At 39.6% G+C, this 14,995-nt stretch overlaps 1 protein-coding gene across 1 annotated transcript in view; it reads left to right on the top strand.

Annotated features, from left to right (window-relative positions):
- SEMA3A (semaphorin 3A) overlaps positions 1-14,237 on the top strand; it is a 209,291-nt gene extending 195,054 nt beyond the window's left edge. The window contains exons 16-17 of the mRNA XM_032801540.2: positions 4,002-4,144; positions 9,768-14,237. Coding sequence (XP_032657431.1) covers positions 4,002-4,144; positions 9,768-10,223 — 599 coding nt within the window. The 3' untranslated portion in view covers positions 10,224-14,237. The remainder of the gene's footprint in view (positions 1-4,001; positions 4,145-9,767) is intronic.
- Positions 14,238-14,995: the final 758 nt, after the last annotated feature.

The following is a 14,995-nucleotide window of genomic DNA, read 5'->3' as shown; positions in this document are numbered from 1 at the left end:
GAAAGCTCACGCTCCAAAACCTCTGTTAGTCTATAAGGTGCCACAGGATTCTCTGCTGCTTTCACAGATCCAGACTAACACGGCTACCCCTCTGATCATGTGAGACAGTATCTAACGCCTTGCTCAAGTCAAGATATACCACATCAACACTTCCCCCAGTCCACAAGACTATATGGACAATAACAGTTTGCAACTTTTTATGATATGCATTTTACCAGATGGTGAACTAAGGCATTATCAAACATCATCTAAGTTTCCGTTCTAGCAACCTACTGGAAACCAATCATGTGGTTCTGTATTTTTCATTTGGAAAACCTACTCTAATCATCCAAAGTCATATTAATAAACACTTTTTCAAATACATCAACAGGAGACGCATAAAGGCTGATGGCAAGATACCCTTGATGAAGTCAAATTCAATGAGAAGCCAAGTGGAAAGTGCTTAGAAACACCTTTTAACTCAGAGAAAAACAGTTGCAATGTCTTGACAATGCCCTCCAGCTTTAGTTCCACAAGGCACTAGAGCTTAAAGACACTGAGTTCAAAATAATGCACATACTGGATAGCTTCAGTTGTTTGATCTAAAGTGAAATTTCTCCCACCTGAATTCTGACTCCGTTTAGGCTGTCACATTACAAAATCACATTGAATTTAAACTATGGACTGTTACCAGATGCACTCACTATTTCAGCTGGAAACGTGTCACACACTGTACAACTGAGCTACTTGATCCTATGGAAAATCCGTCTAAGCTGTTTTCCATGTTGCACATGGCAATCTGGTGGGTATCAGATGCAGAATGGGGTTCTTCTGCATGGCAATTGCATGCTTTGGTGGTCCTTCCACCCAATCGCACCTTTAGGAATTCCTGTGCATTCACTACTGGTTCATTCTCCCTCCTTGTGCCAGAGAACTGCACAAAGAGATACATTTTTGTGTGTGTTAAAAAGGACAGTCTTTTACCCTTTCTCAAAGACAGTACAGAGCAACTTTCACCAAGAGGCCTCTGAGGCCTGGTCTACACTGGGGGGGGAGGGGATCGATATAAATTACGCAGATTCAGCTATGTTATTCACGTAGCTGAAGTCGACGTATTTAGATCTGCTTACCACGGTGTCTTCACTGCAGTAAGTTGACAGCTGACTCTTTCTCGTTGACTCCGCCTGCACCTCTCACCCCAGTGGAGTACCGGAGTCGACGGGAGATAACTTGGTGGTCGATTTATCATGTCTAGACTAGACGTGATAAATTGACCCCCGCTGGATTGATCGCTGCTTGTCGATCTAGTGGGTAATGTAGACAAGTCCTGAGTGTTTTAGGCATTTGAATGTGCGTAGAGCAGGATACAAATAGCTTATGCACCAACCATATCTCTTGGGTGTATAGAAAAATTGATTGCAGAGTCACAATAGAACATGAGCACTGTAAGCGAAATATTGAAAAGTGCCAAACACCCACAAAAAACATTTTCATTAAAAGGAGTTGTTAATGCTCAGTGTAACCAGTCACTCTTGGTCAAATATTAAGGTATGAATCCAGATTCACAGTTCTAAATGCATGAACCTTTCTGCTTGAGCTAAAGGACAAGTCCCCCAATGGTATCTGTAGTGGATTCATTAATCTCTTTTTTATTATTATTCACCATTAAATGGGCACAAAGTTCTGCATTTTCCCCATACTAGTTGCAGGGACTCGCAGCACCTCATGGAATATGATTATGTAGAGAAGCATCAGTATACAGAAAAATCTCCTTTGTGTAAGTAGTTTCCCATTCTAAGCACTTCTGTTATGTCAGAGGTAATGTATTTAAAGGCAATTTATCAGGATAATAAATCGATCCTGTCGTTAGAGTCACCCTGGGAATTGTGACATTCTAACAGGATATAGCTTTGAATTTCATGGCCAACTTCATGACTTCCATAGCCTTCTGATTCTTTTAACTGCTCCTTTGACCTTTCCAGCCTTTAATTTTCCTTCCCAGCTTCTCTCCAGGCTTTTCCATCACTTCTAGGCCTCCATCCTGCTTTCTTGCCTACTCCACCATTTCACCCACCTTCTTGTATTCAGTCTATCCCAATACTACCTGACTACCCATTCCTCCCCTTTCTTGACATTTCTGTCATTTCCCTACTTCTCCCAGATTCAACCTAATGCTCTACAACAGTGTTTTTGGCTGCCTTTGATTTTTCCACTCCTTCCCTTTCTTTGCTTTCTCACATCGTGATCCCCCACCACTCCACCCCAAAGCCTATCTGACAGTCTCCATAATGCTGCAGTTTCCAGATGAAGCCAAAAAATTGCTTCACTCACTCATGTATTTACATAGCACCCCATTTGCTTGCTCTAAAGGTTCACAATCCAGCAGAGAAAAGCAAAGCAATACTCCTTTAGCTGTTTAGTGTTTATAGACCATTTGATGTTTCATTACAAAGAGTTAGGTAGACATCAATTCCTCTCCTACCCCACTTGGATTTTGAGGGCTGAATGTCATTAAGGAAAAACATATGATTACTGTTATCAACATAAGCCATGACTATGGTTTTCTTTCTTCCCTTTGGCTCAGCAGTTCCTCGAACAAACTGTGTTGGCTAAATAAAACAGCCAATATGATAAAGATATTGTGAAATCAAACAACCCTTGACATAGGATTGCTCTGCAGAGGTTTTTAATTATACATTCTTCCCTGGTTAAAAAAAAAAATCAGATTCTGTAAAGATTTGCTATACTAAAGATCAAAAGGGTAATATGGAAACCACCACAAACAATGGCAAAAAAGACAGGAAACCCCATGAGATCAACGGTGTTAAATAGCTTATCAATCCCTTTCTCTCCATATATTCTCCATTATGATTGTACTATTGCCGCTTAAATCCACAGCATTTTAAAGAGCTAAGGTGGAGCATTGAAATATGATGCCTTACTGCCTCTGTGGTATTGGAGGAGAATCAAATGCTACATAAGTCCTAAAGCAATGTAATATTTCCAGCAAGTTGGTAGATATCATGGAGTATTATTGTTACAGAAGGAAGTAATGTATTTAACTTTCCTCTTTCTCTCCCCCTCTTTTCTATAATGTCTGTTTTATTCATCTCATTACATTTCCATAAATTATACCACCAGAGGAAATGATTAACTGAAGATTGTTTCCTCAAAAACATTACTCCTGGTCATTAACAGCTGCAACAAACTGCAATGCTATATAATCTAAACACATTATTAGTACTTGTAAAAAGTCTCATGTTTTATTACTTTGCTCCAAAGAATTGTGATCATAAAGCCCAAGAGGCATCATTATAGACATTCTAAAACTACACCCCAAATGTTCTCATCACATAAGTTTTGTCATAAAAAATGCTTGTCGTGACCTAGATGTTTTTTCTTAATGTCTAAAAACTAGGGTTGTGCAAAATATTCACAGTGAAATTTCTTAACTTCAAATGCTGAGGTTTTTACACTTGGCTCAACTGAAAAATAAATAAATAAAATGCAGTGATATTTGTGTAGGTAGGAACTTTACCCAAGATTTTCCAAACTGATATTGATATAGGGTGCCTACTTGAGACACCATAAGGGGACTTGATTTTCAGAGTGCAAGTGCTGTTTGCTGGACGTTTTACACCCAGTCCTAATTCAGTCTTAGTGTCTGATTCTCCACTGTCTGGGGAATTCGTATAGTCATTTACACCATGCAAAGTGGGCACAAAATGTTGGCATCCTTATACACCATAAATTATGTTGCAGTTCAGTGCTATAGCTCTTAATACAAACCCAACAATCTTTCTTATTCCAGACACAAGTGTAAATATCTGTGAAAAGTGCTCAGTTGTGGAGGATCAGGTTAATTGTTGCCACCTATGCCAATCTACTAATTTGGAATATCTCTCCAAGATGGAGCAGTGAAGTTATTTACCAAAAGAGCATATAAATATGGCAATTAGGATTTTCTTTGCTGACCATTTTATTTTGCATTGGCTTTTATTCCATCTTTTCTTGCCTTATAGATAACCCAAGTGGGCAGAGCCTGGAAGAAAAGATTATCTACGGAATAGAGAACAGCAGCACTTTCTTGGAGTGCAGTCCAAAATCTCAGCGTGCTCGAGTTTACTGGCAATTCCAGAAGCAAAATGAGGACCGAAAAGAAGAGGTACAGTAGCATGAACTCAAATACATGTGTCACCGTGCCCTAGTGAGTCACAGCTGCAAATCCCAGACTCAGGTCAAATTGCTGACAAATAGGGCAGACTCACCCCCAAACTGGTGGTTATTCTATCATGAGCTTATACCAAGCCGGTAACAAAAGTAAACTTCTATCTCGCCACACTGGTTAAAAAGAAGTAAAAAATGTCATCTCCTTAGGCATTCCAGACTGTGTCTCACCACTCAGACACTGGACTCTGTGATGAGTAGTTTCTGAAAACCAATTTCATCACATAGAGATCAGCCACATAGCCAGGTCAATAACTCAGATCTTACCCAATAATCATGCTATTGCCAGTCCTTTAATACCTAATATCTCAAGGTTTAATTATAAGAGAAAACACAGAGGGGAGCGTTAAAATGGTCAAAAAAATCATACACACAATTATTGCAAAGTTCTTGGATCAGGTTGGCTTTTGCGGTCTCTGGTCCTCAGTCCATAGTCAGTATGTTCCTTTTAGTGTACATCCATAGTCCATAGATCAGAGCAGGAGAGGCAAAATAGAGATGCTTCCACATCCTTTATACCTTCTCCCGTGTGGAGGAGGTGCTCTCAGTCTTGGTTTGTGGAAAATTACAGGCACAAAATGGAATCCAGGTTCACGTGAGCAAGTCACATGTCCTTACATGGCTTGATGACTCTTTGGACCAGCCGTAATATTCTGGTTAAAGTGTCCACTGGAAAGCTCATCGAGTGGAGCCAAGCTTATTCTATGAGAGAGTTAAGTGTTCTTTAATGGGACATCAACTTGAATGGTCCATTCACAATGTGCTAGCTAGATTGGATGTAAACTTCCTTATGGCTGTTACGCCAAGAGCAAACACTTTTGAAATACAGGTATATAGTCAATATTCATAACTTCAGATACAGTGATGTTACATGGATTTAAATGGGATAATCATATTAGATAGATTTGATAGATTGTAACTTGTCCATTAATAACTTACATGACATACTTTGTAGCAGATTTGTTGCAATTGTCAAATAGTGGCAATATTAATGATATAAATGGTCGTGTTTCAATCATACAGCATCACAGCATGCAATATAGAATCATAGAAATATAGGGCTGGAAGGGACCTTGAGAGGTCATCTAATCCAGCTCCCTGCACTGAGGCAGGATCGAGTATATTTAGACCATCTCTGATATATGGCTGTCTAACCGGCTCTTAAAAATCTCTGGTGATGGGGACTCCACAACTTTCATTAGAAGCTTATTCCAGTGCTTAACTATCCTGAAAGTTAGACATTTATTTTGTAATATCTAACCTAAATCTCCCTTGCTGCAGTTTAAGCTAATTACTTCTTGTAGTACCTTAGGTAGATATCAAGAACAGTTGATCACCATCCCGTTTATAACAGCCCTTACCATATTTGAAGACTATTATCAGGTACCCCTCATCTTCTTTTCTGAAGACTAAACATGCCTGGGTTTTTTAACCCTTTCCTCATAGCAGGGCCAGCTTTAGGCCGATTCCCCTGAATCAGGCCCCACGCCTTAGGTGCCTTTTAAACTTTTTTTACTCACCCGGCAGCAATTCAGCGGCGAGGGGTCCTTTACTTGCTCCGGGTCTTCGGAGGATTTTGGCAGCAGGGGGTCCTTCAGTGCCACGGAAGATCCAGAGCGAGTGAAGGACCCCCCACCACCAAAGTGCCGCCGAAGACCCGGACCACTGCCAGATATTCGAATCGGGCCCTGCAGTTCCTAAAGCTTGCCCTCCCTCATAGGCCAGGTTTTCTAAACCTTTAATATTTTTGTTGCTCTCCTGTGGATTTTCTCAGTTTGTTCTCATCTTTCTTAAAGTGTAGCACTCAGAACTGGACACAGTACTCTAGTTGAGGACTCACCAATGCCTACTAGAACAGGACAGTTGCCTACTGTGTCTCAAATATGACAATTTGGTTAATACATCCCAAAATGATATTTGCATTTTTTGCCACAACTTCACACTTCAGACTCATTCAGTTTGTGATCCACTGTAACCCCCAGATTCTTTTAATTGGTACTACTGCCTAGACAGTTAGTCTTCATTTGGTAGTTTTACGTTTAATTTTTTCTTGCAAAGTGTAGAACTTTGCACTTGTCATTATTGAATTTCATCTTGTTAATTTTAGACCAATTATCCAATTTGTCAAAGTTGTTTTGAACTCCAATGTTGCCCTCCAAAGTGCTTGCAACCCCTTCCAGCTTGATCTCGTCATTTGCAAATTTTAAAATCCTGCTCTCCACTCTATTATCCGTGTCATTAAAGAAAATATTGACTAGTATCAGATCCAGGACAGATCCCTCTGGGATTCCAGATATGCAATCGCAATTTGACAGTGAACCACTGATAACTAACCTTTGAGTATGGTCTTTTAAGCAGTTTTTCTATCAACATTTTAGTAATTTTATCTAGACCACATTTCACTACTTTGCTTATGAGAATATTATGTGGGACTGTGTCAAAAGCCATACTAAAAAAACCCCCACAATAAGATATATCACGTTTATAGCTTGCCCTCTATCTACTAAGCCAGTAACCCTGTCATAGGAGGAAAACAGCTTGGGTTTGGCATGATTTGTTCTTGACAAATCCATGTTGGCTATTACTTCTAACTCTATTATCCTGTAGGTGCTTGCAACCTGATTATTTAATCATTTGTTCCAGAATCTTTCAAGGCATCAGAGTAGGGTTGATAATTCCCTGTGTCCTTTTTGTTTCCCTTTTTAAAGCTAGATACTATGTTTGCCCTTCTCCGGGCCTCTGAAACCTCACCTGTCCTCCATGAGTTATTGAAGATAACAATCTACCTGAATTCCAGCCCTTTACCTAAACAAGACCAGCTTTTGTTTGATTTGCAAATGGAGCCTTGCTTCTTTCCCTGTCTCTCATCTCTTCTATTACCCCAGGCTATCCTCATTCCATGAATCCTCAAAAGATTGTTCTGGCTTCTCAACAGGAAACCTTCACAGTCTCTTCCCTCCCACCAAATAGCTTACCCTAAATGACCAAAGTGCCCTCCCAGATCCCTCCTCCTGCAGTCCTTACTGCAGACATTGCCAGCTCAAGATGGGGCTGAACAGACATCCTGGCTTTGAACCCTCTTGAGCCTTGGAAGAGCTCAGATCAGGAGATGAACTTTGTCTCTTTGCTTCCACTTCGGAGACATCCCCTCTTGAAGGCATCAGTACCTTTCAAGATATTGCAGATTCCTAACACTCACTGCTTGTGCATTCACCACACTGTAGGTTTTTCCAGTCAGATATGTTCCTGAGAGGGTGAAATCCACCCCTGTGAAGAAGGCAAGCACAAAGCATATTCACACCTAAACCCCACTTATACCATCCAATAAGGCTTCATTGGTAATAAGATTGTGAAGCGGTCTGGTACTTGCCCTCTCCACAGGGGTGAATTTCACCAAGACTTCATTGTGTTCCTCTAAATACAGAGTCCCCATAGAGTATCTGACCGGATCAGCATTCAGGCAACCCAATAGGAACATTATCAGACCTGTTGGATCTTATGAGGCTCTTCGGAAGTAGGTAAGATGGAGAGTCAGGAAGAGGGACCAGAAGCCTGTTAGTGGACTAGGAAAGCATAATGTTTTTTCATTAAGAACCATAGCACAGACTTGTACACAATCAATAGAGTTTAAGTAGATCTGAGATGCGTTACCATTAGTATGCAAAAAAAAATAAATCCATGTTTGTCAACAGCGATAGTAATCATTATGCAATAAATTCATATTGTGGATGTACAGGCACAGACCTGCTCAATGTTCCATCGGCAGAACAACCAAATAGCTAAATGTTACCCAGTCCTGCCATCATTTTGTGTGTTGAACTGTTATTGATGTGTTAATGGGAGTTTTGAGGGAAAATCGAGTCCATAAAAATAAAGAAACAGTGCTAGATATTATTCTATATTGTCACTGTTATTAAAGGGTTTTTTTTTAACCAGAGTGGATAGAACTTTGACTCTTCCAGCTGCACTTTGGATCTAATTCCAAAGCTACCTCCTGAAGTTATCTTCCCCTAGCTGCTTCCTTAACTTTTCCAAAATTCCAATTGCCTTCCTAGATGCTCTCAAACATGTCTCCTCTTTGCTCACTTGACTACACTTGACTAACATTTCACCAGGAGGCTGGGTTCAAACTGTACCTATTCCAACCATCTCAACATTTGGTGGGCTTCTTTTTTTGTGCTCCTAAATTAATACATAATAGAAATGATTAGACAAAACAGGTCACTGAATCCGAACTACATAACAGTAATTGTGAAGCTTTCTGAATAATAATAAATAATGCATTACTATTAGTTTAGACCTCCATAACACATACTATCCACAAATCTCAAAACATTTGCCTATATGGAGACCACTACATTGGCAGTTTGCTTTTTCACAAAAACTATGGTGCTCAATATATCATTTTTCACACCTAAAGAAATGTCCACAGAGACAAAGAGTTGACTAACCCTTCCTACACAACACTGACATTTTTCAAGTGAGTTTTTTCTCCTTCTGTAGTTACCTACATTACATTGTTTCATATATAGTATATGAGCCCAGGTGCTCAAGGGGATTAGTAGAAACACAGACATCCTCTTAGACAGTCAGATCATATCATCACATCATTATTAAGGGAATAACCTTTACCCTGCTGACTAGACAGCTCTGACTGAAGCTGGAGAACAAAAATAATGTCTTCCATTGCATTTTTTTGAAGAATGAAAATTATAGGCAACTTAGAACCTGAGTCAAACAAGGAAGCCAAGGACTATACCTTTTCAAACTGCATGCTGACTATCTGGTCACATTAGGAGCTTTATATTGTTTGCTTTGCTTTGCTTTGTTTGCTTAGCTGGTTAAATATTTAATTCTTTAGTATCCAATTTTAGTGGATGACACAACGGGCGTGATGCACTTTCTCTAACAACTGCATGGGCACATGTACATGTGCCTGCACGCGCACATACACACACACGCACAAATTGTACACCTATCTGAATAATTTGCACAAATGTGAGTTTTTGCAAGTCTGCTTATTGTACTTTGTGATTTTAAGCTTCATATCTAGTTCTTTTCTCATACCTTCCTCTCTTCTAGCAGCACACTTCCCTCTGCCTGAGGGCTTTGTACTAGGGAGCACCAGGGTGGGGGCTAAAGGGTCAGATTTCACCTTCCCAACCTAGAGGAATGGCACAGAGCAGAGACCATGGTTCACCGGGGTTCATGGTGGCTAGTATCATCCATGGTAGGTCTGTTGATTCTGCACAGTTTGCATCTCCCGTAGCCTGCTCACAAACCCCACTAACAGAGGTTCCACTGCACACAGAGCTTCACAGCACACAGGATTGTGGAATAAACTTTCTTCCTCCCTGGCTTCCTGAGCAGCAGATCTATAGTGTTTCCATGTGTTTGGGGAACCTTTCACAGCTAAAGAGGGACCAGGTGCTCGTTCCCTGTAATATGCTTTTTTATGCCAAATTTTACTGTAATATGCCAGGGAACTAGGGATGGTTAGGGAATAGTTCTGAACATTTATAAGAGATAATTGTTGAAATGTTTCATTTTCTCCAACATAGATAAAAGTGGATGATCATTTCATCAGGACAGAACAAGGCCTTCTGCTACGGACCCTTCAGCGGAAAGACTCCGGCATTTACTTTTGTCATGCCGTGGAGCATGGCTTCATGCAAACTCTGCTCAAAGTGACTCTGGAAGTAATTGATACTGAACACCTGGAAGAGCTGCTTCATAAAGAAGATGATGGTGATGGCTCCAAGGTCAAAGAGATTTCCAACAGCATGACACCTAGTCAGAAAGTCTGGTATAGAGACTTCATGCAGTTAATCAACCACCCCAACCTCAATACAATGGATGAGTTCTGCGAACAGGTTTGGAAAAGAGACCGCAAACAACGTCGGCAAAGACCCGCCAATGCCCAGGTGAATACTAATAAGTGGAAGCACCTACAAGAAAATAAGAAAGGTAGGAACAGGAGGACCCACGAATTTGAGAGGGCACCACGGAGTGTCTGAGCTGCATTACCTCTAGGAACCTCATCCAAGTAAAAACTTGTATAGACAGATAACTGGAAAAAAAATGCAATATACATGAACTTTTTCATGGCATTATGTGGATGTTTACAAGGGTGGGAAGTTCGAACAATTTCCACCAGATTTAAATAAAATCAATTTCTAACTTTCCTAGCAGACCTTCCCCCACCAATCCCCAGACAGAGTTTCAAGGATGAAAACTCACTCTGGACCTAGCTTATTGCTCAACGAGTTCTGCAAAGAATTCATCAGAAAGGTTTTGCTTTCTCCTTTGCTCAAGATAGAAAAGTATCATATTTCATGCTGCCATTTAAAAAGAAAGTAAAAGAAAACCCACCTTTCATCAGCTGCGCTACCTTCCCTGAACTTAACTGAAAAAACTGCATGGACTAGCTAAGCTGATCAACATCCCAACATTTAGATGGATGCAAGGCTTTTTTTTATTTTATGGCCTACCAGGTCTCTTGCTTATATGTACTGGAAAGGTAAAAACAATACTGAATGAGATGGTCTGTGGAAATCTGAACAGTATGAACCAGCCAGCATCCAGAGGGAAAAAAAGAAAAAAAAGAGTGGAGTACACTGGCCTACTACTGATGACTTCTTTCATCTTTGATTTAAAGATGTATTTTATTAAAACTATAATTTAAATGTACCATGACGAATATGCAGTAAACGTTAGCTCTTTTCTAAAATAGAATAGGCTTTTTGTCTTAGAAATATTGTACTTTCTAATTATTGGTTTAAAGGGAAGAAAAACCAACAGCCAATGACAAGCTGCTTTATTCTCTTGTTTGGAAATTCTTTCATGGCAGTAACACTGCAGCTAACCCCCTTGCCTCTACCCTGACATTCTATATGACAAGTAACTTCTATGCTATTTAACATGAAAGTTTCTGTATAGCATGGAAGTTTTTGAATTCTCTCTCCCCCAAAATATAGGACACTGGACCCACACTAGAATGCAGGATTTGGGATCCATGCACGGTACCGCATTAACGCGGGGACAGCGTTATAGAAAGGACCATGTTAAAATTAACTGCAATTAAAGTAATTAAATTTGGGATCCATGGCTGCAACCATGTTATATGCAAATTCACGCTATATAGACACATGTTCTAGCGAGGGTCCGGTGTATATGAAAAAATTCAGCTTGTATAATATCTTGATACGAATAGATTGAACCAATGAAGAGAAAATCATCTAAATACTGTAGCTCATACACAGCCATTAATCCATGAGCAAAACTCCTGTTCAGTTCAGAAGGACCTTTACTTACAACTAAGTGGTAGGATATTGTCCAAAATTGATTCCTAGGCCCTCTCTGTGTGGGGCCCTAGGGGTCCATTTCACCTGTGGGTTGAGTCCCCTGCTGTTGTAAATTGGCATATTGAAGTATATGAGGTTACAGCAGTGGAGAATTTGGACCAGTATCTATTCAATGGGGCTGCAGGATAAAGTCAGATATAGTGTAATTGTACTATAAGTATCTCCATTTTAAGAATCTATGAATAATGGTTTTGGTCCACCCCAGTATAGATATGTCCCAGTTTTGTTGAAGTCCATTATCAGCTGTCCTCTCTCTCATATTTCACCTCACTATGGTCTGTAAACTCCTCGTGGCTTATAGAATCATAGAATATCATGGTTGGAGGGGACCACAGGAGTCATCTAGTCCAACCCCCTGCTCAAAGCAGGACCAATCCCCAGACAGATTTTTGCCCCTGATCCCTAAATGGCCCCCTCAAGGATTAAACTGCACAACCCTGGGTTTAGCAGGCCAATCCTCGAACCACTGAGCTATCCCTCCCCCCTCCATTACTTTGATTCATGTCAGTGAGGAGATTACTAGAGACCATGTGATATCCTTGGTTTGCTATAAGAGCTTTATAAAAGAGTTCCCCTTATTCTGAGGTTAATAACCAGCCTCTTTTACTGTTACTCACTGCTGCATTTATGATTCACAATATTATCTGCATTCACGCATACAGTGCAACACAACCTGCTGTGGCACAGCCTCTCTCACAATGTGATCCAATTCTCTTTACCACTCAGTAAAAAACAAAACAAAAAAACATAATTCTTCATCCTAATTAGTGAAGTATAGTTTCTAACATGTATAGCAATGAGGTTTTCATTAAGGGCCCGATCCTAAAAGCCTTCTGTGTAGAACTTGAATCAGTTTCAGAGATGTTGTGAACATGGAGGGCTCATTGGATCTAAATGTACTAAAGCATCCAAATTTGCTAGTTTTTAACTATTTAAATCCCAGATTCAGCAAAGAACTGATGTGTTTAACTTGAAAGTATGCACTTAAGTCCTTCTCTTTTAAGCATAGCACTGAAGTATATGCTTAACTTGACTTCTATGGGACTTAAGCATACTTAAAATTAAGCAACACGTGCAAATGCTTTGCTGAATATGATGAACTTAAGCACGTGTTTAAGCATGTGCTTACAAGCTCTCTTGTATCAGGACCCTACGTGAGCATTAATTTCTCAGCTAAGTGTTTGAAATTCATCACAGCCTATCAGCTAAAGTATTTTGTTGTACTTATAGATCATTGTTCAGCCTATTAAGGCTACTTTGTATCACCAAGTCATTAAAATTATTTTAAACGTTTTCCCCTTGAGCAAAGAGGACTTCCAAAGCCTACTGAAATCAGAGGAAAAAACTCTGACTTCAATAGGCCCCAAATTATCCAGTCTGCTGCTTTGTATGTTAAATGGTTACTGTCACTTATTATTTTCCCCTCAACTGTGTTCCCTTTTATAGCAGCCTATTGAAAAGAAGATTCATTAGAGATTACATTTGAAAACTGGCATTCCTTCACAGAAAAAAAAAATCTCTGTAAAACATCATTCATTCTGTAAGAGCAAAATTACAGCAGCCATGCGGTTTTGCCATATGATAAATGTTTTACTATACAAATAAAAGGGTCAGCCCCTGCAGATTTCAACTTACACATACACTCCTGACATAATCAGTCCGCTGAAGTGTGTGCATCTACTTGCATAAGGAAAGGCTGAAAGGATCAGACCCAAAGATGAAACAGTTGATTTTCAGGTTGATGTTAACCAGAGTGCCCACAAACAGGAATTTGTCTGAGTTACAACAGCATCTGATACTATTTGAAATGAACGGATTTCAAAGACCATAGGCTGTGACAAATTTGTGCTTAGAAGGATGACCTACAATTTCGGTATAGCTCACACATCCTGTTTATATTTTTTCTTTATATGTCACAATGTTGCAAATAAAAGGAAACCATCACTTCAAATCACTAGCAAAAACATCTCTAAACTTCCAGTTCAAAGCTTTAGGTGAACCAAGTAGAAGGTTATATTTAAGGTAGAGAGAAATAAAGGATTTTGTTTATAACCAGGAAACACTATTGAAATGTGTTTAAAGATAGAAATTTGCAAGATTTTTTTTTTTTGAATATCATCTTACTAAACTACCCTTGGCATTTGCATGGACTGCTGCAGATGGGAGTTCAATAGCTCATAATGACTGTATGGTTAGGTTAAACTACAGTATCAAGCTAAGAAACTGCATATTTGCAGAACAGAGTTAACCTTTGATGGCCCAAATGAAGTCACTATGTAAAAAAAAAATTAAAATGCATGTGAATGCGCATTTATGGATCCTTTTTTATGTATTATTTAGTGAATATCAATGGTATGTGTTTAATAGTTCAGTTTTTGCTTCCTACACATTAGCCAAGAGAGATGTAAATATTTTTGACTAGGGTAAGGAGGTACAGTATAAAGTACTGCTATCTAGAGGTACTCCATTTCAATGTGTTCAACACAAGACTAAAATGCAAGGTTTTGTCACACAGTTTATAGGGTGGTTTATTTGCTATTTCAGTACCAAAGTTATGTGCCACTTCGTAAGCACATTTCTCACTGGGTAGTAAATAATTCTACTTCCGTATTTATCACTGCAATTCAGACGGGAACTAGAAAACTGGAGAGAAAAATGTAATGAAACTGCTGCTGTAAATTATTTCTTTTAGCATGTATTCAGTTGTTAAATAAACATTTCTTCAAAAGAGTTGACATTGGCTGTCTTTATTTACATGATATGTTCCTTGTAAACTTCACGGAGGTATGGCGTGAATTATTGGCAGCAGAATGCTATCGTATTATATTAACTCTGTTTTCCAGGCTAGAACCATTGTTTGTTTTTAAGGCGTATATTGATTCTGCGTAGAGGTCTAGTAATGATGAACCAAGAGCCAAGAACTCTCAGCCTCATTCTGTCTCCCTCTGCTGGCTTAGAGAAGTTTTGCAGTAGGGCTTACAGGTACTAACCAGGATCATGTTCCCATTGCACTAAACACTGCACAAACATAGTAAGAGACTTGAACTATTCTGAAGATCTTACAGATCTGGTCTACACTAGACTATTTGGTCAGTTTAACTACATTGGTCAGAGGTGCAAAAAATCCACAACCCAAAGTGATGTAGTTAAGCCGACCTAAGTTCCCATGCAGACAGTCGACCTTGCTACCGCCTCTTGGAGATGTAGATTACCTATGCTGACAGGAGAAGCCCCTTCCATTGGCGTAAATAGTGTCTAATCCAAGGCACAGCAGCGGTGCAGATGCAGCTGTGGGGCTGTAGCATTTGAAGTGTAAACAAGCCCTAAGTAGACAAGACAAAAGATGAGGGAAGGAAAGTGTCATTAGCCCCATTTTACAGATAGGCAACTGAGTTACAGAGAGGATAAGAAACTTGCCCAAGATC

This window comes from Chelonoidis abingdonii, chromosome 1, assembly GCF_003597395.2.
Source record: "Chelonoidis abingdonii isolate Lonesome George chromosome 1, CheloAbing_2.0, whole genome shotgun sequence".
Classification (NCBI taxonomy): Eukaryota; Metazoa; Chordata; order Testudines; family Testudinidae; genus Chelonoidis; species Chelonoidis abingdonii.
Note: the sequence above shows the minus strand (reverse complement) of the source record. Positions and strands in the feature narration are given on the sequence as shown.